Below are 22,752 nucleotides of genomic sequence, written 5' to 3' on the forward strand. Positions count from 1 at the left end.
GTTTGCTTAACCCAAGGCACCTAATTCAAACTGAAAAACAATGGGACCAGAGAAGCTGACCCCGAGTTAACTTTTGACCAGAAAAGAGAGACCAAAGGGAAGAACAATAATGTTGCCAACAAAGCACTTGCAGAGATCTGCGAGTGGTAGAGAAGGAATCCTTGCACATAGGTGGATAACAGGTTGTCTCCTTCCATCCCAGAACAACCTGGGAGGAAGATAAGTGTGTTATCTCACAGGAGAAGAGTAGATTTAGGAGATTAAAGTTGTTTTCAAAGATTGCAGTCAAAATCAATTGTCTGAACGGTAACTGTGGAACTCTGCTGTCCCTATGATTGCTATTGTGTGCTGCCGACTATTATAAATACATTACACACAAGTTAAAAAATGTACATATAGAATATTAATCATCAGAATTAACCCAAGATATTCACAGAACTGAATGAAGCCAAGAAACTGAACTTCTGAGTTTGTCATGGAGTTAGTTGGTCTTTACCGCTGCTCGTGTTAGATCCTGAATGGAAATGGAGGTAGGGGAAGCAGCTTGGGCAGATTTCGGGCAAGCCATGTACGATGTGCATGTCTGTCATCATAGGAGAAGGCTGCAATTGATTCAATAAGGAAGAGGAGGCTGCTGGAAGTTTTCAAGCGAAATTTAACATTTTAACTTTTGTGTCTTTGGAAAGTGAAAGTGAAGTCGCTCAGTCGTGTCCGACTCTGCGACCCCGTGGACTGTAGCCTACCTGGCTCCTCCATCCATGGGATTCTCCAGGCAAGAATACTAGAGTGGGTTACCATTTCCTTCTCCAGGGGATCTTCCCAACCCAGGGATTGAACCCGGGTCTCCCGTATTGGAGGCAGAAACTTTAACCTCTGAGCCAAATTGGAAGGTAACCCTAAAACAATACAGAGACTGAACCTTAGATGTATAAATGGGAGGGAAGAAAACTATTCAAGTCTATTATGTAAAGGGAGTCAGGGGCTGAAGGTCAAACTAAGATGGAAGCAGAAAACAATTTAATTTTTTTAAAAAGTTATGGAAGTATAGTTGATTTACAATATGTTAGTTTCAAGTGTGGGGCTTCTGTGGTGGCTCAGAGGTTAAAAAAAAAAAACAAAACCATCTCCCAGAGCTTGCTCAAATTCATGTACACTGAGTTGGTGGACATGAGTCATGTCCATTGAGAGCCACCTGGGAAGCCCATTGAACCCTTGAAAGTGTTAGTTGTTCAGTCGTGTCCCTTTCTTTGCGATCCCATGGACTGTAGCCCACCAGGTTCCTCTGTCCATGAAATTTTCCAGGCAAGAATACTGGAGTGGGTTGCCATTCCCTTCTCCAGGGAATCTTCCCAACCTGGAAATCGAACCCCAGGTCTCCTGCACTGCAGGCAGATTCTTTACTGTCTGAGCCGCTACTACATGCCAAATACTTTGGCAAGATTTTATGTGTCTCATTTAATCCTCAAAACCCTGTTTTATCTCCATTTTATAGTCTAGGAAACTGATACTTAGAGAAGATTAGTAACTTGTTCAAGACCAAACAGCTAGTCACCAGTGGTGTTTGGATTGGCACCCAGGCAATCTAACCCCAAAGGCTACTTTTTAACCTGCTCCTGTATACCCTCTATTATGTCTATTAGTTATTATGTCTATTAGTTAAAATAGACATTGTCTCAAAGAGCAGACCTTTTACATTAAATAGATCTTATTTGTGATGTGTGATCAAGGGGAAATTACTTGAGTTGCCTGGATTGTTTTACCATTACCATTACTACAAGCTAGGAAAAATGTTATCAAACAAATGTAAATTAAATGAGCCCTCTGAAAATTTGCTTTCTAATAAGTCAATTTCCTTCATTATCTAAAGCGTCAGGTGTTAAATTACCATTAAAGCACATTCTATGTATATTTACTTTTGACACTTTTTTTCCAAATTCTATTTTAATGAAAACTTGCAAGTTGTCTCACAGTGTTAGAAACAAGGGCTTCAGTTGGCAATGTGATGTTTCCAGTTGTTTGATCTCTTTTAAAAGATTTAATTCAATTTTAGAATATAGCATTGTCCTTTAAGATAGGTAAATAGCATTAGAAACCACTTGATTAAACATAGGGTCTAGTATGAATCTGAAATAGGAACTAGAGATATAATATGAGCTATAATTAGGGTAAGTGCTAATATCATGTATATACATTTCAACAAAGTAACAGCTATAGAGATGACTTACAAGAAAACAAACCAGACATTGGTCAAGGCAATATTTTTACTCTTGACTGTGTCTATGTAACAGCATGCAACACTTTATGGAGAGTCAGGGATGGTTTAAGGAAGTACATCGATTTCTCAAGTTGAGAATCCTTGTCTTAACTTTTATTTCTAATGCTTTGATTTGCTCTTTAAGAATGAGACATTTAGAACAAGACTGGCTATCAACTCCTGAATATACCATCAAAATTTAATCTTTTTGATTCCACTTACATCAGTACTTAAATTTATGGAGACGGTGCAGAATGGTGGTTGTCCAGGTTTGGGAGGAGAGGGAATTGGGTATTACTGTTTAATGGGTACTACTGTGTTACAGTTTGAGAAAATGAATGAGATGGATGGTGGTAATGGTTGCCTTTTCCACAACAAACTGTGGAAAATTCTTAAAGCGATGGGTATACCAGACCACCTGACCTGCCTCCTCAGAAATCTGTATGCAGGTCAAGAAGCAATGGTTAGAACTGTACATGGAACAACAGACTGATTCCAAATTGGGAAAGGAGTACATCAAGGCTGCATATTGTCACCCTGCTTATTTAACTTATGTGCAGAGTACATCATGTGAAATGCCAGTCTGAATGAAGCACAAGCTGGAATCAAGATTGCTGGGAGAAATATCAATAACCTCAGGTATGCAGATGACACCATCCTTATGGCAGAAAGCAAAGAAGAACTAAAGAGCCTCTTGATGAAGGTTAAAGAGGATAATGAAAAAGTTGGCTTAAAGCTCAACATTCAGAAAACTAAGATCATGGCATCCGGTCCCATCACTTCATGGAAAATAGATGGGGAAACAATGGAAACAGTGACAGACTTTATTTTGGGGGGCTCCAAAATCACTGCAGATGGTGACTGCAGCCATAAAATTAAAAGACGCTTGCTCCTTGGAAGAAAAGCTAATGACCAACCTAGACAGCTTATTAAAAAGCAGAGACATTACTTTGCCGACCAAAGTCCATCTAGTCGAAGCTATGGTTTTTCCAGTAATCATGTATGGATGTGAGAGTTGGACTATAAAGAAAGCTGAGTGATGAAGAATTGATGTTTTTGAACTGTGGTGTTGGAGGAGACTCTTGAGAGTGCCTTGGACTGCAAGGAGATCCAACCAGTCCATCCTAAAGGAAATCAGTCCTGAATATTCATTGGAAGGACTGATGCTTAAGCTGAAACTGCAATACTTTGGCCACCTGATGTGAAGAACTGTCTCATTGGAAAAGACCCTGATGCTGGGAAAGATTGAAGGTGGGAGGAGAAGGGGATGGCAGAGGATGAGATGCTTCGTTGATATCACTGACTCAATGGACAAGAGTTTGAGTAAGCTCTGGGAATTGGTGATGGACAGGGATGCCTGGCATGCTGCAGTCCATGGAGTCACAAAAAGTTGGACATGACTGAGTGACTGAACTGAACTAAACTGAATGGTTGTCCAACAATGTGAATGTATGTAAGGCCATTGACCTGTGCACTAAAAAGGGTTAAACTGGTAACTTTTATGTTATGTATGTTTTACCATGATAAAAAAAATACTGTATCTTGACCTATACTTAGAGAGGGTCAAAATATATTTAGCAACTGGATATATAAAGATAATTTTTAAATACTTGAACTTAAATTGACATAGCCAATTCCTTCATTTTAAAGTAAAATCTATAGATTTCTAGCTTCAGAATGGTGGATAGATGACCTCCCCACCCATTGTTTTTTTCTAAAAATATCACCCAAATCAATAACATGAGTGAATTCCAAAAACAGGGATAGTACAGAGGTATGTATAATGTACACCCAACCACAGGTCTTAACTCTCTGGATAGTCAGCATACCCCACGTCTCTCCCCATGGAAGACAAGAGGTTTTGCAGTAATAGGCAGAGAGGCCGGGAAGGATAGCTGTGCAAACTGTGTTTGGAGGATGCTCCAAAAGTCTGCAAACTGACCATGCAGACCTGCATTTCCCTTCTCTTGCCCACATCAGACCACTAGCAGGATGACTTAATACCCATCCCTAGAAAAGACAAACCACCTCAGAGGGAAAAAAATCATACAGTGACATTTAGGGTGGTCAAATAAAATACCTGCTGGGCACCCAATCTCACTACAGCAAATTCCCCAGTGCACAAGCCTCACCCAGGCACTCGGAGCCTCCATCATCTTTCTAGGGCTCAACCTCATATGTGACCTCAGGCCAGGGATCAATGCAGGAGTTTGAGAATCCTACTCTCACCATTGATGAGCTATTTGCATGCATTTCTTTAATATCATTTAAATACTTAATTGAAGTGAGGTTTAATTTACAGAGATACACGTAATTTGAGAATAATGAAGAACATGAAGAATGAAGAAGAGAGGGTTAGAATATAAAGGAAATACAACAGCACTTATGAAACTTTAAACAGCTTACTTGAGCCATACAGTGCAGGGTGTTTTTTTCTTTTGATCCCATATTTTGAATTAGTACATAGTTCTGAGAGTTATTTACAAAGTACATATCCTGTCAACATTACTGATCCCAGGCAAAAGTGCTTATGCCAGTTTTAAAAACTAGTTTTCTGCACCTTTTGATTGACAATATAATTGGTTGACAAATGTTGAAATCTATACTATCAGAGATCTCACATATTGTTACCTTTTAAAATAGTCATTTGTTAGTCAGGATTACTTAATGAGGTAATCAAAGTGCCATCTATTGTGGAGGTAACCACAAGTGACTCTAGGACTATGGCTGAACATCTTACACACTTCACAGCTAACAGAGTCGTAACCTTGTCATGTATACCCTCATTGTAGTGTTTATGAGCCTAAAAACAAGAAATGAGGACAGTGAACTTAGACTGTTTAATCCTGGATATCTTGAAAATCTAGAATTTACTGGCAGATGGACAAGGAGTGAGGTGCTATCTTGTGATTTTGATTTAAATTTCCCTGATAATTAGGGATGTTGAACATCTTTTTATGTACCTACTGAGCATCTATATGTCTTGTTTTTTGGGAAAATGTCTGCTCAACTCCTTTGCTCATTTATTAATCATATTATTTGGGTTCTTCTGCTATTGAGTTGTACGAATTTTATATGTATTTTAAATATTAATACTTTATCAGTTATGTGGCTTGCAAATATCTTCTCCATTACATAGGTTAAATTTTCACTTTTGTGACATTGTGATTTATAAGAAACATACATTTGGTCATTCGGATGACCAGAATCTGTTTCTAATACAGATTAGGTCTTTTTCCACTGGTTCCTGGTTCACAGCTCTTAAAACCTTTGGAATTTCCTATGATAAGAATCATAAAAGTATCTTTTGTTATGCTAATAAGGTAACTTCTGGAAAGTCCCTAGGGAACTTAAAGAAGGGGACTAGTTGCTAGTGGAACCAACCAATCCTTTAGAAAGTTGGAACTTTCATTTTCACCCAGACTTCTGAGGGGGTTGGCTGGGAGAGAGGCTAGAGGTTAACTCAGTCCTCAAAGACCAGTGATTTAATCAGTTATGCCAGTAACAAAGAAGCCTCCATAAAAACTGGAAAGAATAGGGTTCAGAAAGCTTTAGGATTGGTGAATATGGGGATATGGGGGCAGAGTGATGCACTAAGAAAGAGTGTGGAAGCTTTGTGTCCTTTCCCCATACCATGCCCTACATACCTTTTCCATCTGGCTGTTCCTGAGTTATATCCTTCTATCATAAACCAGTAATCTAGTGAGTACATGTGTTTCCTAAATTCTTGTTAGCATCTCTAGCAAATAAGGAGGGGATCATGGGAACCTCTGATTTATAGCCAGTTTTTCAGTAATGCAAGTAACAACTTGGGTTTGCAACTGACATCTGTAGAGAGCAGGAGGGCGTCTCATGGGACTGAGCCCTTAATCTGTGAAATCTGATATTATCTCCAAGTGGATGGTGTCAGTATTGAGTTGAATTCTCTGACACCCTGCTGGTGGTGTCAGATAATTGTTTGTTGATATGGGAAACTCTGCATCTCCCCCCAGCCCCAAACACAGGTTGCAGTTGGACAGTTGGAGAGCGGAGTGAAGGGAGTGAAAGTCACTCAGTCGTGTCCAACTCTTTGCGACCCCATGGACTATACATATACAGTTCATGGAATTCCCCAGGCCAGAATACTGGAGTGGGTAACTGTTCCTTTCTCCAGGGGATCTTCGCAACCTGGGAATCGAACCCAGGTCTCCCACATGGCAGGTGGATTCTTTACCAACTGAGCCACCAGGGAAGCCCATAGACTTCGATGCAGAACCCAAAAGGATTTTGTTAATGATTTCCTTTGCTATGCAAAAAATTGTTTAGCTTGATGTAAAAGATTCAGTGCAGTATCTATTAAAATTCCAACAGCATTCTCCACATAAATAAAAAAGACACTCCTACAATTCATATGGAACCCCCACACACACATACACACACACACACACAAACCACAAATAGCCAAAGCAATTTTGAAATAGAAGGACAGAGCTAGAGGCATCACATTTCCTGATTTCAGACTATATTAAAAGGTTATAGTAATCAAAACAGTATCAGTTCACTTCAGTTCAGTCGCTCAGTCATGTCTGACTCTTTGTGACCCCATGAATTGCAGCATGCCAGGCCTCCCTGTCTATCACCAACTCCCAGAGTTTACTCAAACCCATGTCCATCAAGTTGGTGATGCCATCCAGCCATCTCATCCTCTGTTGTCCCCTTCTCCTCCTGCCCCCAGTCCCTCCCAGCATCAGGGTCTTTTCCAATGAGTCAACTCTTCACATGAGGTGGCCAGAGTATTGGAGTTTCAACTTCAGCATCAGTCCTTCCAATGAACACCCAGGACCGATCTCCTTTAGGATGAACTGGTTGGATCTCCTTGCAATCCAAGGGACCCTCAAGAGTCTTCTCCAATACTACAGTTTTAAAGCATTAATTCTTCAGCACTCAGCTTTCTTCACAGTCCAACTCTCATATCCATACATGACCACTGGAAAAACCATAGCCTTGACTAGACAGACCTTTGTTGGCAAAGTAATGTCTCTGCTCTAGGTTGGTCATAACTTTCCTTCCAAGGAGTAAGCGTCTTTTAATTTCATGACTGCAGAACAGTATAGTACTGACATAAAAACAGACCCATAGAACAATGGAACAGAATAGAGTCTTGAGACTTCCCTAGTAATCCAGCGGCTAAGATTCTATGCTCACAATGCATGGGGTCCAGGTTCAATCCCTGATAAGGGAACTAGATCCCCCTTGCTGCAACTAAAAGATCCTGCATGCTTCAACTAAGACCTGGCACACCCAAAGAAATAAATGTTAAAACAAAAAAAGAATAGAGAACCCAGAAATAAACCCATGCATTTTTGGTCAATTAATTTTTAATAAAGGAGCCAAGAACATACACTGGGGGAAGGATAATCTCTTTAATAAATGATGTTGAGAAAACTGGATAACCACATACAAAATAATGAAATTGACCTGTACCTTACACTGGTCACAGAAATTTACCTGAAATGGATTAAAAACTTACAAGGCCTGAAACTTAACATTCCTAGAACAAAATAAGGAAAAACTCCTTGACATTGGTCCTGGCAGGGCATTTTTAGATATATGACACCAAAAGCACAGGCATCAAAAGCAGAATTAGACAGGCAGGATTACATCAAAATCATGATAATTACTTTTCTAACCTGACATTTTACAAAAAAGGTAGGAAACCTGAAGATCAGAAGCATTCAAAATATAATACTCTTGAGCTTTCCCTCAGGAGTTAAGGAACTTAACTCCAAGGAGGTTTATGCTTATAGAAAAGTCCTTGAATCCAAATGTATATAAGAGAAACAGCTCAAAATCTGCTACCGATTCCCCTCCAGATAAGGGCAATGCCACATGATTCCTCAATAAGTAGGAAATACTGTAAGAGTTCCAAGTGTCTTTTTCTTATTAAATACTTGAGTACAATGTAGAATGCCAGGAAACTGTAGAAGCAACAAAATAACAAATCTGCGGCTCCACGTTCATTCTTCCTACAAAGTTACTTGACCTATATGCAGTCCTGATTTTAAGCACATTTGACAGGCCTGTATATTTTGTTACATCATAACATGGTTCTCAAAAGTTGTGATCTGAAAATAAGAGTTTACTCAAAGGATGGAGGTTTGAAAGTGGGCAGAGTATTTCAAAGTAATAACATCTGAAAAAAAAATCGAATTGTGTAGTAATTAACATACTGTCTAACTGTTAATGAACTTAACAGTTCATTCAGTTGGTTTCAGTTATTATTTTACGTTTAATGCTTGGCATTTGATAACTGTCCTTAGTCCCACAAATTGTGCTTGCCATTGAATAAAAGGGAGGTTTTAGGGTGCACCCAGTCTATTTCCCTGCATTTGATGCTTTCCACAGGAGTGTTGCCCATATTGCCTCCTGACCACCATTAGTATGGGAGAGATTTTAGGTGATATTTGGATGCTTTTTTAAGAATTAACACTTTTAATGGGGGGAAATGCAATCAGCATATCAAACCTATTTAATCAAATAAATACAAGCTTATTGTTTATGTTATTTAAGTTAAAAGAGAATGAGTAAATGAAGAAAAACATCAAGTCATGATGGTGTGTGCATGGTATAGATGCCAGCAGGAAAGAACTTGTAGAGGTTGTGTCCAGATGCCTGAAGTTTAGGGAACATGATACCGCACAGTGGTTGGAATCAACCACATGTATACGGTTGGATGACCATGATGGACATAAACATCTGTGGTACAGTCCTTTGAAATGTTGCAGTGACAGTAGTCAAACAGAAGCCTATATAACACTACACAATTCAGTATATCAGGAAAATGCTAGAAACCATAGTAGCTTCTACATCAAATGCATGTTCTCCGATGCTAGAAATCATAGTAGCTTCTAGATCAAATGCATGTCCTCTAAAGCCCTCCAGACAAGGTCCACGTGTTTCCTAAAGTCCCTAAATTCTCCCCAGATTCAGGCATCCTCATTGGCCATTGTGCACACTGTCATATTTGTGTACTAACAGGAATGTGTGGGAGGAAGCAGTGCCATACCCCTCCATTCTGAGGAGCTTTTCAGAGGAAATAATGTGTGATACTCAATTTATAAAACATTATTTCAGAAATTACCCTATGGGGGGAAAAATTCCTTAGACTGGAGAAAACACTGTAATATCGAACAAGTACTAATAGGGTTTTAAAAAATTGTGATCATTTTGTCACTACCTTAAAATCAGGGATAAGAGCAAAATTAAAAATTTCAGTCTCTATGGCCTTGTACTACTGTGCTACTGGGTACTATTGTGCGTCTGTCTTTTTCTGTAATGTTAACCTTGATGGATGCATCTAAGAAGCTTCCAGTCTTGTGGCTTGTTGCATATGTTGTCAGATTCCCCACTATTTAAACTTGTTTTCTTTGGGAACAGGGGTGATGTATTAGTCATTAAAGGACTGTTATATAGTGGACCCAACAAGTGGGTTAGGATTTTCAGAGATACATTCTTGGAATACGTGTAACGTTGAGTAGAACCCAGGATAGCACTAACCTAAAGAGATTAAGGATGTGTTTCTGACAGGGAAGGGACTGCCAGTGAGCTAAGTAATCTCACTGGGACAGAAGAGCTTTCTTGGGGGTGGTAAAACAGAGGACTATTTTAGGAGAGTTTTTAATTTTTGGTTAACTTATTTCTAATTGGAGGATAATTGCTTTACAATATTGTGTTGGTTTCTGCTGTATATCAACGTAATCAGTCATAGGTATACGTATGTCCCCACCCTCTTGCACCTCTTTCCCATCTCCCACCCCTTCCCACCCCTCAAAGTTATCCCAGAGCGCTGGGTTTGGGCTCCCTGTGTCATACAGCTATTTCAAGAGAGTTTAACCCTCAACATTCAGACATTTCATTTGTGATTACTGTTACTTTCTTTCTGAATTATCAACAAGAAGGTATTTGCTGGGCCTTACACGAAAGAGAACAGTACTTCAAATAAGTAATAGTGGTTAGTTACTTTTACTTAGTCTGGGTTTTTTTTTTTTTTCTTTTTTCTCTACATTAAAATTCCAAGAAAAAAAAAAAATAAACCTCTTTTCATAAGCTCCCTCCCTCCAAAGAGGGGAGTAGTTTCCCCAACTTTCTTTTGAATGTCTGAAAGTATGTGATTGGTCAACCTCCCTTAAAGTGCCAGCAACGTGTTTAACGTGGGACAGAGCCAAGAATCTGTGAATGGCCGTGAGCAGTCATAGGAAAACTGAAAAGCTTAAGGAGATATGGCCAGCAGTTTACTGGCATTTACCTGAAGTGGCCTGAGAGGAGACTAAATAATAAATGCACCTTGAAGTGTGACCGGGGAGGAGGAGGTGAAGGGTTTGCTGTAATAAGTAGCCAGAGGTCTGGCCAGATGCCTTACTACATTAATTTTCCAAGTCCTTTGGGTGGGTCACACTTGCGCTACAATATCCTGTCTGTAAATGCTAAATAAATACCAGGATCACGTCAGGCTAAAGAACCAACGTACTAACTAATGTCATTTAAGAAATCAGGATGCTTAAAGTATTTTTCACTTGATAATTCACATTCAAATTAACTGAAGTTGGCACACCCGGACAAATGTTAGTATATATCCTAGCGGAAATATTTAGAGGGATTGGGGAGGGAAGTCCAATCCTCTTCTCTTAGGAGCAATTTCAATTGTTTTGTTTGTTTTTTGTGGTTGTTAAAAAATTTTATTGGGGTATAGTTGATTTACAATGTTGTGTTAGTTTTATATGTACAACAAAGTAGTTCATTTACACACACATTCATTCTTTTGCAGATTCTTTTCCCATATAAATTATTACAAAATACTGAGTAAAGTTCCCTGTGTTTTATACTAGTTATATATATATATATATATATATATATATATATATATATATATGTGTGTGTGTGTGTATATATATAATCCATTGGTTATCCATTTTATACACAGTAGTGTGTTCAGTGAAAGTTGCTCAGTCGTGTCTGACTCAGACCTCATGGACTGTAGCCTGCCAGGCTCCTCTGTCCATGGAACTCTCTAGGCCAGAATATTGGAGTGTGTAGCCTTTCCTTTCTCCAGGGATCTTCCCAACCCAGGAATCGAACCCAGGTCTCCTGCACTGCAGGCAGATTCTTCACCATCTTCGCCACCAGGGAAGCCCAGTGTGTTTATGTTAATCCCAAACTCTTAATTTATCCCTCTCCCCTACATTTCCCCTTTGGTAACCATACGTTTGTTTTCAAAATGGATCAGTTTAGATTATGTCTACTATAACAAAGAATATTTTATTTCAGATATAGGAACTGGGGCAGGGGTTAGTTTTCATAATAAGAGATGTTGAGATATAAGCTTCATTCCTTACTGGAGAGCTGTTAGGAATTTGCAAACCCAGAATCTTGGTATATACATATAAATCAATGAAATTTGCATATGATTTTAAAAAAAAAAGGTTTACAAAACATCCTTCAAGGAAACAGCCTCAGTACTTGAAGCCACTTGTCCGGCAACATGACATTAGATTTTTCAATTTAAACATTGCAACCTGATGAAACGATGCCTGCTACATTCTGTTTAATTTTTAAGAGACAATTGTGTTTCTACAACCAACCCCAAAGCATGAAATTTCATTAAATGTGCCCAAAACGAACAGCTGCTAAGTCTCCCAAGTCCTCTCAACTTTACTGTTGACTAGAAATTTTAGTTTTCTGTGCCAGAGTTTGAGAAAATGATTTTTTTTTTTTTTTTTTGAGAGTGGATAAACAAGTCTATAGTGAAGGGGTGTGTTCCTTATAAAGGTGCTCAGGGAATCTTACCTTGAATAACAAGAGACACCTCATTTCCCAGAGGAGGAAATAAGTTTCGAGATGTCTTCTGTCTGTCTGGCTGGTTTACACTTCTCTCTGGCGCTGATCTGCAAAGAAGCTTTGTAAATTTCAGCAATTGACTAGACCCGCTGGGCGCTGGGTCGTTTTTTTTTTTTTCCTCTCTCTCACTTCCCTGCGATGTTTTGAACTGCCTTCCTACAGACGTCATACAGCCCTTGAGGAATAGTTTCTGCCTGGTGAGATTGAATGATAGTTCTCATTCACAAAGGCATGGAGTCAGATTCTAAGCAGGGGACACAGCGGAAATTACGTTCGCAGGTACAACAGTGAGCCCAGCTCAAGTGTGGAGAGCTTTGTTCCCTCTCTGACTTCTTGGCTCCCCCAAGAGGAGTGTTTTTCTGTGGTCGCCCTGAAATGGAACTTCCCTGACAGCTCTCTGGTGTCGTTACGGTACCTCGCGGTCATTTTTGTTTCCTTTCTCTCTAACCGGAGCACTTTGAGACGGTGGGAAACCTTTAATCCTGGTATTGTGGAAATGCAAAAAAGATGTGATCAAGTGGCTCTTTCACTCTGTTGGTTACCCTTGTGACCAGATGAAGAATAGATTGAAAATCCAGTTCCTCCCTTGGCAGTGCAAAACAGAAAACAAACTGTCACTTCCGAACAGCCTGGTGATGGAGTAAATTCACTATGAAAGAGGAAAAAGCTTCTGTGTCTTAGAAACCTCTCTCTGTTCCGGACTGGGGGCAGAAATTGGATTCCGGGAAATTTCTTCAAACAACCTCCTTTGGAAATGGAATATATTTAAAGCCATCTTTGTAGAAACACAGCTGAAATGTATTAATCAGAATTCTTGAAGAGGTTTTTTTTTTTTTTTTCTTTTTCCTCCAAAATGAGTATTATCATGAAGCCAAGATCCCGGTCTACAAGTTCCCTGAGGACTTCAGAGGGAGTGTGGTAACGTGCTTTTCTCTCCTGCTTCTCCCCTTCTTTCATTTAAAGATTGACGTAATAGTGGAGTATTTAGTAATTGCTGAGGAGGCTCAAGAGTTAGGTATGATGTTAGGGCTTTGTAAGAAAGAGCACAGTGTTGGTGACACTTTCACTTTATTTTGTTGCTCGATTTTGTTTGCTCTAAAAACAAGGGTGCTCACACTTTTTTTTAAACTCCTCATGGACCATAGCAGTTCATCTGGTGACAAGTTTTAGAAGAGGAAGGAAACTTGCAAAAACATTGGAAGTTTAGAAAATGAAAACTTATCATTTTTCACTGTCTGATCTGCCTGCATGTTTTCTTATCTCTCTTGCCTGATAGACAAGCAGGCTAGTAGTTAATGATCTTTGCTGCAGTCTTTAGAAGTAGTACTTCACTTTCAGCACACGAGTATTAAAATAGTTAACAATGCTTTACATTTTAATCATATAACCAACTTGAATTCAATTATATGACTAAATGTATTCAAGTTGCTTATCATTCAGGAATCTCCTGTTTTATTTTGTCAATATAATGTTCCCTGATAATTATGTGGGGGTTTTGGGGTAACTTTAGTGTTTTCATCTTAATAAAAAGTATATTAACTTCAATTTATTCTAATATTTAGTTCTACTATTTCTTCAGTATTTGATATGGCCATATGCACGTGGTCCTTAAGGAATAGTTTCTCAATAAGTAACTTTTGTGTCTAATACAGCTATTTACAAAAATTATTTTTATGGCTGTTTCAGAGGTTAATTTTATTTTGTTTATCTTAGTGATTGATTGTAAATATATAAATAAGCTCATCTTTTTGAAACGGAAAGAATCCTTCAGACAGGAGAATTAAAAGCAATGAGTGAAGGCAGGTGTTGAGGAAAGGCTGAAAGCAGGCAGGTAAGATGCACTACATATAATTATTTGAGCAGGCAGACACACAAATAAATACTTACATTATTTGTATAGGGAATTCAGCCCACATTTATGAGATTGGGTTATCATTTGCTGTTATTGTACTGCTGTTTTGTAGGAGACTAGAATCAAGAATTGTCCTGCAGTGGTATTTCTGTGAGTTTTAATAAACTATAGACGCAATTTGATCTCATATCAATTTTGATTTTTTTTTAATAAATGAATACATGTAATAAATTCCTCCTTGAGTTTATTTAAAGAAAAGATTGCATCTGCAACTAAATTTGTATGGCTCTTTTATGCCAAATAATAAATATTGGGAAATACTTAGAATCCTTTTATTAGTTGCCATAACTAATGTAAATCTCCAATATAAATGGGTAATCAGAATTTATAAGTGAATTTTATTCACTTGTGATTTCTGTTCTGCCTGTGTGAAAACAGGCTCTTATGCGTGAATAAATAGTATTTAACCAACCTATTTGCTGTTTTTGTCTAAAACGCCAGGAGACTTAGTTCTAAATTTAGGATCCAATCAATCAGCAACACAGTGCATTTCAGTGTCAGTAACATCGACATCCTTTACTCCTCTGAGGTTATCATAGTCTATTTTTATCCGCAACTATTCTATTTGATTATTCTGTGTTACCTAAGGTCATAAATAAATAGGGCCACAGTTCAAAGTATATGTTTTAAAATATTGATTTATGAATGTGTATATTGTTCCATTTAATTTTAAATAGTTTGAGTAGTGTTTGGTTTAGATAGTGTTTATGTAAGAAGTAAATGTCTCTGTTTGTGCTAATGATCCCTGATGGCACTCTATGGAAACCTCCGTCTTACCTCTGTCTTATTAATAATGTAACTGTTTGGGTGTATCACTGCTGTCTCTGAATCATTGATCTGAGGTTGTAATCACTATAGTTATAGTTTAACTGTTTTATTATCCTTTATCCTTCAATTTCTATATAACACATATATTTATATTTTTAAATAGAAGAAAATCAACATAGATTATAGACTAGGTGTAGAGAGGAAACACACGTGTGTATATGTGTACATACAGACACATAGAGAGAGATGTTTACTTGATTAACAAAAAAAGCAGCCCTTCCTCTCCCTGTCCTTCTGTACACACGTGCCCCCGAGAATTCAGTAGGATGGTGTCCTCTCAACTCCCCCCCGCCCCGTACCCCCTTTCCTTTTCAGAAACCAAAACCTACCTCATCCTCTTAACAACTGACTTCCTGCTAGAGAGACCAAGTAAATATTCCCTTTTCAGATGATTTTATTTCATTCTGTGCTTGAGAATACTTTCTTTTGGGAGAATCATCTTTTGCCTCAACTATCTTAATGCTACTTATATAAATCTTGTCTGTTCCATTGCCCCCTTTTTACTAAGGCTGTCTATTTTCTCTTTGGATGCTTCCGGACAGTTTGCTAATTGCCTTTTGCAAGAACCCAGTGCTTCAGATTAATTTTCCTTTGCTTTTTTCCTGCTTCTTTCCAACCACTACCATAAAAAACAGTCCACACGAACTTGTTATTTACAGCCCTGACTGAATCCTTTTGAGATACTCACATTTTAAAAGAGAATTTCATGACAAACTCCTAATGATATTATATACCCTTCCTTCTGGTTCATCTGCTTAAAAAACAAGCCTTACTTATAGTTAAAATTCTATTAATTTCTAAAACTAAGATAAAAATAATCTTGAAGTTGATCTGTTTCCTTATTATATTTTAAATATATATAAAGTATTATATAATAAGGTTATATACTAGGTTGCTTTTATTTTTTCAATAGGTATATTTATTGACTACCTACTCTGTTCCAGGTTCTAAAAGAATTTAATTGTGGTATTAATCCTTTTGCAGTCTTTTAAATATCTGCTAGAAATTGATAAAAAACATGATCTATATGTTTTCTTCTGCTCATACAGTTAATAAAACTAGCAGCATCATTGATTTTGCCTTTCCGTTTCAGTCATTTTGGTAGTAATAGTCCACCTTTACATTCTCTATGAGAAAACAGACAGTTACAGATCCATAAATATTTTAATTTCACATGTCTTCAATTTAGATATAGTCAGCAGCTATATATTATAATAAAATTGTGATTCTATAGCATTTTACCACTTACAAATGTATCCCAGAGATAGTTCTCCTTAATCTAACCAAGACTTATGTAATTGAATTTAAGTGAAAAATAATTATCCTTATAAATATAAATATAGAAAACTTTGATCAATAAAACTGGACTTTGTTCTTTCCTGCTGTTCATTATTTGGCATATATACTTGTGATATTTAAGATTGTTCATTGTGTAATCTGATGGTGGGAAGATGCTATTGTCTAAGATATGACTGTGAGTCTTTTTATAAAGTAAGTTTTGAAGCAGATTATTAAATATGTAAAAATTTTACTTAGGTTTATAGACATAGAAAATAAGCCTGGAAGGCTGTTTTCTAAGCCTTTAGTAGTGGTTACCTTCTAGGGTAAAAATGGCCAGAATGGAGGCAGGGTGATTTTCACTCTTCTGAATATATAGTCTTTTACTATATTATATGAACTTTTTCATCAAGGAATTATGATATATGAAAGTTTAAATATATTAAAAGTATAACTACCATGTGCATTAGCAAACTCATCTTTATATGTGTAGCCATCTGTATATCTGGTAAACAATAATTTTCTCAGTGTCCAAAATATGGCAAATAAGCATTTCAGTAGTGAGCAGATGTAACTTTCTAAAAAACATTGCTTCTCAGATCAATAAATTATTGTTCTTTTCTATTAACTCTATTCTCCTAAATTTATAAAAGTTCAGGCTGACTGAGAATTCTTATTTTGGCTTCATGATCATAGTAAAACTACTACTTTTCTAACTGAAAATAAAAAGATGTAATGATAGTAATATTTTGGAGGGAAAGTCACTTTTAACACCTGCTATCCTAGCCTCAACTATTCTCTCTCTCTCTCTTTTTTTTTTATTACTTAACTTACATATCTTGAACTATTGTAAATATTAGTTCTGTGCTCCACTGTATCATGTATTTTTCTAATAATAATATTTCTAGTTTTCATTTTATCGAGTGTCTCTTATGAACGATAACTCTGTGGAAAATTTTACATATAGTATCTTGTTTAGTTCTTGTAATAATGTTGAAAGGAAGGAGTTGTTAATCCATATTTTACAGATGAAGAAATGAACCTAAGAGATAAAATAATTTGAACAAGGCACTTTAATTGCTAGGGAGTGCTGAGGTTCAATCCCATGCCTGTCTGCTTCAGAGGCAGTGATCTGTTTCTTTGGGCTTCCCTGGTAGCTCAGTAGGTAAAGAATCGCCTGTAATGCAGGAGACCTGAGATTCCCTGGAGAAGGAAATGGCTACCTAGTCCAGGATTCTTGCCTGGGAAATCCCATGGATGGATGAGTCTGGCGGGCTACAGTCTACGGGGTTGCAAAGTGTCGGAGGCGACTGAGCGATTAGATCACTCCCACCACTATTTATATAAGTATCACTTGATGACTGTCACATTATCTATCTTGTGAATATAGCAAATGCATTAAAATATTTGGTTAGCTATTGGGTGACTGAAAAGATAAATTGGAAGTTGACCTTCTGGGGTATGATAGCCTATAAAGTTCCCTAATAGCTCAGTTGGTAGAGAACCCGCCTGCAATGCAGGAGACCCCGGTTCGATTCCTGGGTGGGGAGGATCCGCTAGAGAAGGGAAAGTCTACCCATTCCAGTATTCTTGGGCTTCCCTTGTGGCTCAGCCTGTAAAGAATCCACCTGCAATGCAGGAGATCTGGTTTCTATCCCTGGGTTGGGAAGATCCCCTGGAGAAGGGAAAGACTACCCTCTCCAGTATTCTGGCCTGGGGAATTCCATGGACTATATGGTCCATGGGTTCACAAAGGGTCGGACACTACTGAGCGACTTTCACTTTCAAAGTTTAATACTGATGTTGGGCACTGAAAAATAACTATTTGAAAGGGTTTTGTGATTATTCTCTACTAGTAGCAAATAAAGTTATCTATTCCCTATTGTAGGAAAGTAAAGAGCAAAAGTCAGTGCTTCTCAGTTCTAATAGATCATCTTTCCAATTTTGTTAGAAAGTCTTACTTTGTTCTCTGTAAGATCTGTAAGGCTTCGGGTAAGAAACAAGTTCCCAGACTTTGTATGAAGTTTCATAATGTTTTAACTCAGCTTTGAAAAAGGTACAAAATCTTCCTTCCTGTATCTTTTATCTTACAAGGTTTTGCAAATGGGAAAACAAATGGAACTTGCATAATTTCTGCCTGTCCAGTTATACAATGTGACTGGACTTAGGGAAGTGACTATTTTCAAGATTGGTTCAGAGCTTTGATGCAATAAACCTTTTTGATCCCATTTTCTAAGTTTGTATCAAATCGGGTGATATAGACCTAGAGATAATCCCAGATCTAGAGATAAGCAGCTTTTAGGAAAAGTGGTTAAAATAGCTTGACTATTATTTAAAACATTATATTAATGCCAGGGAAGCACAGAATGGATCACAGATACTCTTTAAAGTCATAAATTATGAAATTCTAATTCTCAGCTCTCTAAATGCCTTGCTCTGCAGTCAAGTTTGGACTAAACTAGGACGTCTTTTAGAAGAATGTAGAATATAGAGAATTCCAGAACCTGTAGATGCAGTTCTTAGCATAACAGAGGAAATATGAATGTTATGCCTTTATTATCTACCTTCAGCCTTCCTAGGCAGTTGGCTCTCTTAGGAGCATCCTGGGTGATAGGTGAGGATGTGAATTGGGGAAACTAAGCTAAGGTGCTCTTCAGAATAACAGTGAGAAACAATAAGGGGAAGATTATGGGAAAGATCTGAAGAAGTGGCTAGAGAAATAAGAGGGAAGGTCAGAGGGGAGGCTGGAAGGACCTCAGCCCATTTTGAACCAGACACTCACCATCTGGCGCCCTGCCCTGTTTAATCACATTGCCACCTTCTGGCAGCAGCTCTAGGAATGAACTTGCATGCTTTTTATTTGTTCGTTTCTCCCCTTCATCTCAGGACTAAAAACTTCTGCCAGAGGATAAGGAAAGTCGACTTGAAGTCTTCCCGTTTCTCTGTTATGTGAGGGAGAACAAGAAATTAGAAAACTAGAAACCAGGTGTAGAATATATGCACACTGAGATGACAATTTCCGAAACTTCCTTACTGGAGAAGTTTTGATATTTTACAGCCCGCACAGTTCAGACGTTTTGTTTATAGCTAATACTAATCTTCCTTGCTTAAATTTTAACCTGTTTCTTCCTAGTTATCAGGGTAGTGAATCAGTAGATAAGAAGATTCTCCTTTATGGAGTGAAGTGACTAGTAAGTGACTTTGTGGTCTTTTTTCATCTTGTGTGCTCAATTGGCGTCCAACTCTTTGTGACCTCACGGACGGTAGCCTGCCAAGTTCTTCTGTCCATGGGATTCCCCAGGCAAGAATACTGGAGTGGGTTACCATTTCCTTCTCCATTTCATTTCATAGTGCAAAATACTCATTTTGAATTGTAAAGGGGATGGTCCCAGTGTGACTTGTTAAAAGAAATGTTCTGTAAAACATAGTTTCAATGTGTAATTGTTTTCAAGCTTCATGCAAAAGAGTGTTCCCATTGTGCCTGATTCTCTGTCCTGTTTAAAATACATTCAAGATGAGAAATTCAACTTTCTAAAATGAATATGTATGAAATGTTCTTGTATATATGGAATACAGAAAATAACAATTCCTGACATCTGTGATTTCACTTCATTGCAATGTGGTACAGAATTTCTTCTTTGTGTCAAGGGCTTTATATGACTGAAACTATTTTAGTTAGGATAAATTCCTGCAAAATGTGTCAGCTTTTAACCAATGGCATTCTGGCAGGCAGGCAACCACTGCTATAACATATCCTCTGGAACAGCAGGTAACTCTGATTGGCAGCTGGATTACCAGCTAGCTGGGCCAGTAGCCCCTAAGTCTCCAGTGGTAACCAAAGTGGTGACCATTGTAATGATATGTATGTGTGTGTTCATGCTCAGTCATGTCTGATTCTTCGTGACCCCATGGACTGTAGCCCACCGGGCTCCTTTGTTGATGGGATTCACCTTGCAAGAATGCTGGAGTGGGTTGCCATTTCCTCCTCCAGAGGATCTTCCCAACCCCGGGATTGAACCCACATAACAGATATACAATGTTGAGCACCTACTAGTTGTCAGACACTGGACTTGGTGCTGTAGATGATTTAGTTCATTTTATCTTCATAATTACAGGAGATAAAACTCGTAAGTCACAGAAAACATCGTCTAATTCTAAACCCCATGTTTTTTGTGGTGGTGGTATTGTTCTTGTTCTTGTTTTATTCACTTTTCTCCACTATCTCCACTGCTTTGGTCACCCATGATTCTGCCTCCTAGTATTGCAAAAGTGGTCAGTAGGCTGATGCTCTATGCCTTTCCTTTCTATCCTAGATTGTTACAAGGTTCTCTTTTTAATCATGTACAGCTCAAGAACAAATACCTTTTGTATTTGTCTGCCTTCTTTCTCAAGGTGTGCAACAAGTGTTCTACCGTGGACCATAGAGATGGATGGGGACGTGGAAAGTGGACTTTGGCCCAACTTCTTTCTCTAGAAATCTAGCTAGTTCTTGATGCATTCGGTTTATTGACCCTCTCCCCCAATCTGACTATAAATTGCACTGTTTTCTTCCTCTCTGGCATTTGACCAGCAAGTAGAACCATAAACTCTTGGAAATGAATAGGACCACAGAAAATAACCTATAATCTGATTCTCCCCACCCTGACCCCATTTTTGGAAGTGGAAAAGTTTTGCTGGTCTTTAACATTTCCAGTCAAGTAAGGTCAAGAAAACGGTTAGAAACAATGTCAGTGTTTTTGTGGCAACAGATTTTGTTGGAGAAATATTTTTCTTAAAACTCAAACACAAAGTTTGAAGTCAAATAGAGAGCTAAAACTTTGTCAGGCAAATTCGTGCAAGTATTTCCATTTATAATTTGTATGGTACTTTAACGTAATTCTTAAATTTATGTCTGTGAAGTTAGCTAATATCATGATAATTCTGTCACAACTTCAAAGTTGGATTGAAGGAATATGTATGCAGAGGTATGGAGGTTGAGGTCTCCATGATCTCCTGAAGGAAATTCAAGACAGTGCTTTGTCCAGAGACCTCCGCAGGTAACTAAACTCTGATCAGTAACATTTTTTGGAAGTCACATAGCTTATTAAATTGCTAAAATTCATGTGTTGAAATTGTAGCTTTACTCTTCTCTCTTCTCCAAAACATAGTCTCACTGAAATAAAAATCATGGTAATTGCTATTTACTGAGTGCTTCTGTGACAGATATCAGGCTGTGCGTTTGAAAAGAATTATCCTGTCAAGTCTCATCATAAATCCTGTGAGGCACACATTATTATTATTCCTCATTTTCTAGACTAGTGAGGCAAACTTACCTAAGATTGCATGGTAAATAAGAGAATTTCATGGATTCACATACTTTTAAAAATTATTAAATTTTTCTTTTTTTTGGCCACGCTGTGTAGCATGTGGGATCTTAGTCCCCTGACCAGTGATCGAACCTGTATCCCCTGCCTCGGAAGTGCCAGGGAATTCCCATAATGTTACCTTTAGTAGTGATACATATGTAAATATATCAGATAAATTAATTAACTTAATTAAAATTAATTAAAGTCCTTAGCACAGTAGCTGATTCCTTGTATCAGGAAATGTTAGCTTGTATTATGCATTTTTCAAGTTTGTATATTATTGGGGCTTTTTAAATAATCAAGAACTATAGGGTGAAACTGATTCAGTCTGTAAGAGCTTATTTTCTGTGAGACAGTCTTCTTGGGACCCCTCAAACCGAGCCTTTATACAAAGTTAGGTGTTCTGGATAAATCACACTGTGCTCCAAAGATCTACTTCTGTTCAGGTGGGTCAAAGAATAAATGCTGTAGAGAAGGTAGCAGAGCAAGAAGTGATCAGTTGGAAGCTAAAATGCTTCTGATTTAGTTTAAAAATAGGTCAGAATCCTATAGGACAGCAGTCCCAGGCAGTGGGTTAATCTGACAAGAAGGGCTGGAAGCCCAGACCTTAACTTTAGATTGTTGTTGTTGTTTGGTCAGTAAGTCTGACTCTTTGTGACCCCATGGGCTGCACCATGCCAGGCTCCTCTGTCCTCCGCTAACTCCTGGAGTTTGCTCAAACTCATGTCCATTGAGTCAGCAATGCTTTGTAACCATCTCATCCCATGCTGCCCACTGGTCCTTTTGCCTTCAGTCTTTCCCAGCATCAGGGTTTTTTCCAGAGCGTTGGCTCTTCACATCAGGTGGCCAAAGTATCAGGAGCTTCAGCTTCAGTCTCAGTCCTTCTAATGAATATTCAGGGTTGATTTCCTTTAGGATTGACTGGTTTGATTTCCTTGGAAGTCCAATGGACTCTCAAGAGTTCTCCAGCACCACAGTTCAGAAGCATTAATTCTTCAGTGCCCAGTCTTCTTTATGATCCAACTCTCACATCCATACATGATTACTGGAAAAACCATAGCTTTGACTAAGCCGACCTTTGTTGGCAAAGTGATATCTCTGCTTTTTTTAATATACTGTCTAGGTTTGTCATAGCTTACCTTCTAAGGAGCAAGCATCTTTTAAATTTGACGGCTGCAGTCACCATCTGCAGTGATTTTGGAGACCAAGAAAATAAAATCTATCACTCTTTCCACTTTTTCCGCATCTATTTGCCATGAAGT

At 38.1% G+C, this 22,752-nt stretch overlaps 1 protein-coding gene across 9 annotated transcripts in view; it reads left to right on the forward strand.

The window, feature by feature from the left end:
* The window catches only part of PDE4D (phosphodiesterase 4D), a 1,564,000-nt gene that overhangs the window by 1,256,842 nt on the left and 284,406 nt on the right, over positions 1-22,752 (forward strand). The window contains exon 1 of one of the 9 annotated variants that reach the window (XM_043887131.1): positions 11,495-13,045. The exons of the other annotated variants lie outside the window; for them this stretch is intronic. Within the exon in view, the coding sequence (XP_043743066.1) occupies positions 12,981-13,045 (65 nt within the window). The 5' untranslated portion in view covers positions 11,495-12,980. Of the gene's footprint in view, positions 1-11,494; positions 13,046-22,752 lie in introns of those variants that run through there. 9 annotated transcript variants of the gene reach the window in all.

This window comes from Cervus elaphus, chromosome 25, assembly GCF_910594005.1.
Source record: "Cervus elaphus chromosome 25, mCerEla1.1, whole genome shotgun sequence".
In the NCBI taxonomy this organism is placed as follows: Eukaryota; Metazoa; Chordata; class Mammalia; order Artiodactyla; family Cervidae; genus Cervus; species Cervus elaphus.